The sequence below is a fragment of the Malus domestica genome, chromosome 16 (genome assembly GCF_042453785.1).
Source record: "Malus domestica chromosome 16, GDT2T_hap1".
Classification (NCBI taxonomy): Eukaryota; Viridiplantae; Streptophyta; class Magnoliopsida; order Rosales; family Rosaceae; genus Malus; species Malus domestica.
The window spans coordinates 31,436,941-31,439,497 of record NC_091676.1 but is presented as its reverse complement, the minus strand read 5'-3'; the positions used below and the strand labels follow the sequence as shown (position 1 = coordinate 31,439,497).

General features: G+C 39.5%; 1 protein-coding gene across 1 annotated transcript; it reads right to left on the bottom strand.

The window, feature by feature from the left end:
- Positions 1–397: 397 nt before the first annotated feature.
- On the bottom strand, positions 398–1,370 carry LOC103403651 (VAN3-binding protein). Its single transcript, XM_029096641.1, has 4 exons — positions 1,203–1,370; positions 1,045–1,110; positions 875–943; positions 398–793 (listed from the first exon to the last, which is right to left on the bottom strand). The coding sequence occupies exons 1-4, from the start codon at positions 1,368–1,370 to the stop codon at positions 398–400; spliced, it is 699 nt and encodes a 232-aa protein (XP_028952474.1).
- Between the last annotated feature and the right edge of the window lie 1,187 nt (positions 1,371–2,557).

The window sequence follows — 2,557 nt, the reverse complement described above, 5'->3', positions numbered from 1 at the left end:
GGTGGAGAGATTTTGTTAATTACCTATTTGATTAGGATTTGGATTTATTTCCTATTAGGATTCTTATTGTAACCTAAGTCCTATGCACTATAAATAGGACCTTAGGGTTAGTGTATTTAGTGTGGCTCATTCGTGTGGTAATATGGTGAGAGTCAATTTGTGAGTTTGTGAGTTAGAGAGCAATTTGGGAGAATCTTCTCTATTTGTTTGGGTTCTCTACTCGTTTGGTTTAGGGTTTGTAATTTGTGGGATTTGGGTTGTGAGAGTTTAAACACTCTTTTGTAATCTCCATTTGTTTAGTAAAATTCATTGCCGTGCTTTGCTCGTGGACGTAAGCTTTACGCCGAACCACGTAAATCTCTTGTGTTGGTTTGAGATTGTTTGTTTTAGCTTTCACCTATGACGTTGATATCGGTACTTTGTTAAAATTCGCTTCTATTTGCGCATAAAAGTACAACGAGATGTCACTTGCACTTGTGCTATTCATGGCCGAACCTATTACGCTGCTGAGCTGCTCCTTCCTTGCCCCCATTGCTTCTGCAACTTTTGCACACTGGGCCACCACCAGCGCGGCTGCAGAAGCAACGTCAGCTTCCTTGGCAGTGCTTGACCCATCATTTTCTGATTTTTCAGCTGCAATAGCAGCAAGTGCAGCCGCTACACCCGCCATCGATGATACTGCTGCATGGACTTCAGCTCTTTGCAGCCTCTGCTCCTCTTTCCGCCTTTGCTTAATGTCTTTATGCCATTTCTTGATCGACATGTTCTTAAATGGCACTATCTTCCATGACATCTGCACAAAAGAAGAAAGTATGACCAAAGTAATAGTCGCAGCTCAACTTCTTACAAGAACGTACGAGCCAATTCTACATACCCATTTCTTCCGAAGAAAGCCGGTGTAGTTCAATTCTGGATGCATGGCTAGTTGCATCCATATAAACGACTAAGGAGAAAGAAAAAAAATACAGTATGTTATCAGAATAATTGGTTTTAAGATACTCAATTAGCTGAGATGTATTTATATGCATCGTATATATGTTTCACCTTCACGTCATTGGATTTCCATGGTGGTGGAGGCTTGAGATCTGCATCATCCATCTTGTCTAGATTCTGAGAGTTGTAAAATCAATCTTGTGAACTTTCTTATAGTATGACATATCAAAAACTGAAATTGCGACAAATTTGACCTACCGCGTAAGGACTCTTGTTGTGGCTCTTAAACTTGTCAATCGGATCGTCGAGTAGAACCACTGATCGATCTTGCTGGTCTGGTTGGAAAGCTTGCACTGCAAAGCGCACTCTGCAAGGGACAGAAAATCCGTTGCCTCAGGATGTGACTCTGGAGTTGAAGTAGTGAAATTTGAATCCATGCAACTCAGCAGCAACTGGGACCTAAAAGGGTACTTTGGATATGGAGTTTAAGAGCAACTCCAGCGGATGAATTGCTGGAGGGACCGTGGGTGGAACAGGGCTGGATCGCCCGAGGGAGCAAGGCCAGTGTTGGCTGGCAAGGGAGCTGGAGCAAGCTCGAGCGTCAGGCCCGTGGATTGGTGCTGGCCCTTGAGCCCAAGATGTGTCTGACGTCAAACGCCTTTATTACTTTTTTTTTTTGTCAGGCGCGTGCCCTTCAAGTGCGTGTGGGAGCGCATCAGGAGACATAAAATCAGAAAACGGTCCCGCGGCGCAGATTTTTTTTGTTACTGTTGGATTTCAACGGATATAAATTGTGAACCGTTGGATTTCCAACGCTAAAAAAAATAAAAAAACTTCATTTAATACCAGTCATTAGATCTGAGATCCAAGGTCTTCTTTATTAGACTTAAAAAAAAATCAGTTAAAAAATTAGAAATGTTACCGTTGTGCCACATGGCAGAATTTCGAGTGTTGGAATTCAAATTGGTTTAAATCCAACGATATAGATTAATTAGGTGAAAAAAATTTTAAAAAAAATGTAAAAAATTATTAAAAATCCGGAAAAAAAATTTGAAAAATTTAAAAAAAAATGATTTTACTTTTCTATAAATACCTTCTCATTATCTTCTACCTTACACCACAATTTCATATCTTCTCAAAGTTTCAATCCAATTTCATAGTTTTATATATTTACTTTTCTATAAATTCAACATATATTGTCATGTTTGAATTCAATTTCATAGTTTTATTGTGACAACCCGTCCCAAATTTTATTAATATATAAATTTTCAAATGTGAAATTACAAAAATGCCCTAGAGACGAAGGTTTTGACTTTCATTGACTAACGTGTTGTGAGACGTACTAAATATTCTTTTAGCGTATTCTTGAGGTACTCAACGATACGAACGAGTATGCGCAAGCAGAAGTGAATTTGGAGTGACGAACCGAAAGTATTTTGAAGAAATAACTTTTCTAATTATATTATATTATTGTATGCTAATTAAAAGGACGTGTGTGTGTGTGAGTGTGTGTGGGTATATGACGAAAAGGGGAAAGGAAGGGCTGCCTGATGGCAGCGGAAGAGAGGGGAGGAAGAAAGCACAGAGGGGAGATGGACGAATCAGGAAAGGGGAGAGGAAGAAA

Coding starts and splice junctions, on each gene's coding strand:
- LOC103403651 (XM_029096641.1), bottom strand. CDS start 1,370: ATGGATTCAAATTTCACTACTTCAACTCCAGAGTCACATCCTGAGGCA. Junction 1,111..1,202: donor GTTTAAGAGCCACAACAAGA/GTCCTTACGCGG, acceptor TACAACTCTCAG/AATCTAGACAAGATGGATGA. Junction 944..1,044: donor GGAAATCCAATGACGTGAAG/GTGAAACATATA, acceptor CTTTCTCCTTAG/TCGTTTATATGGATGCAACT.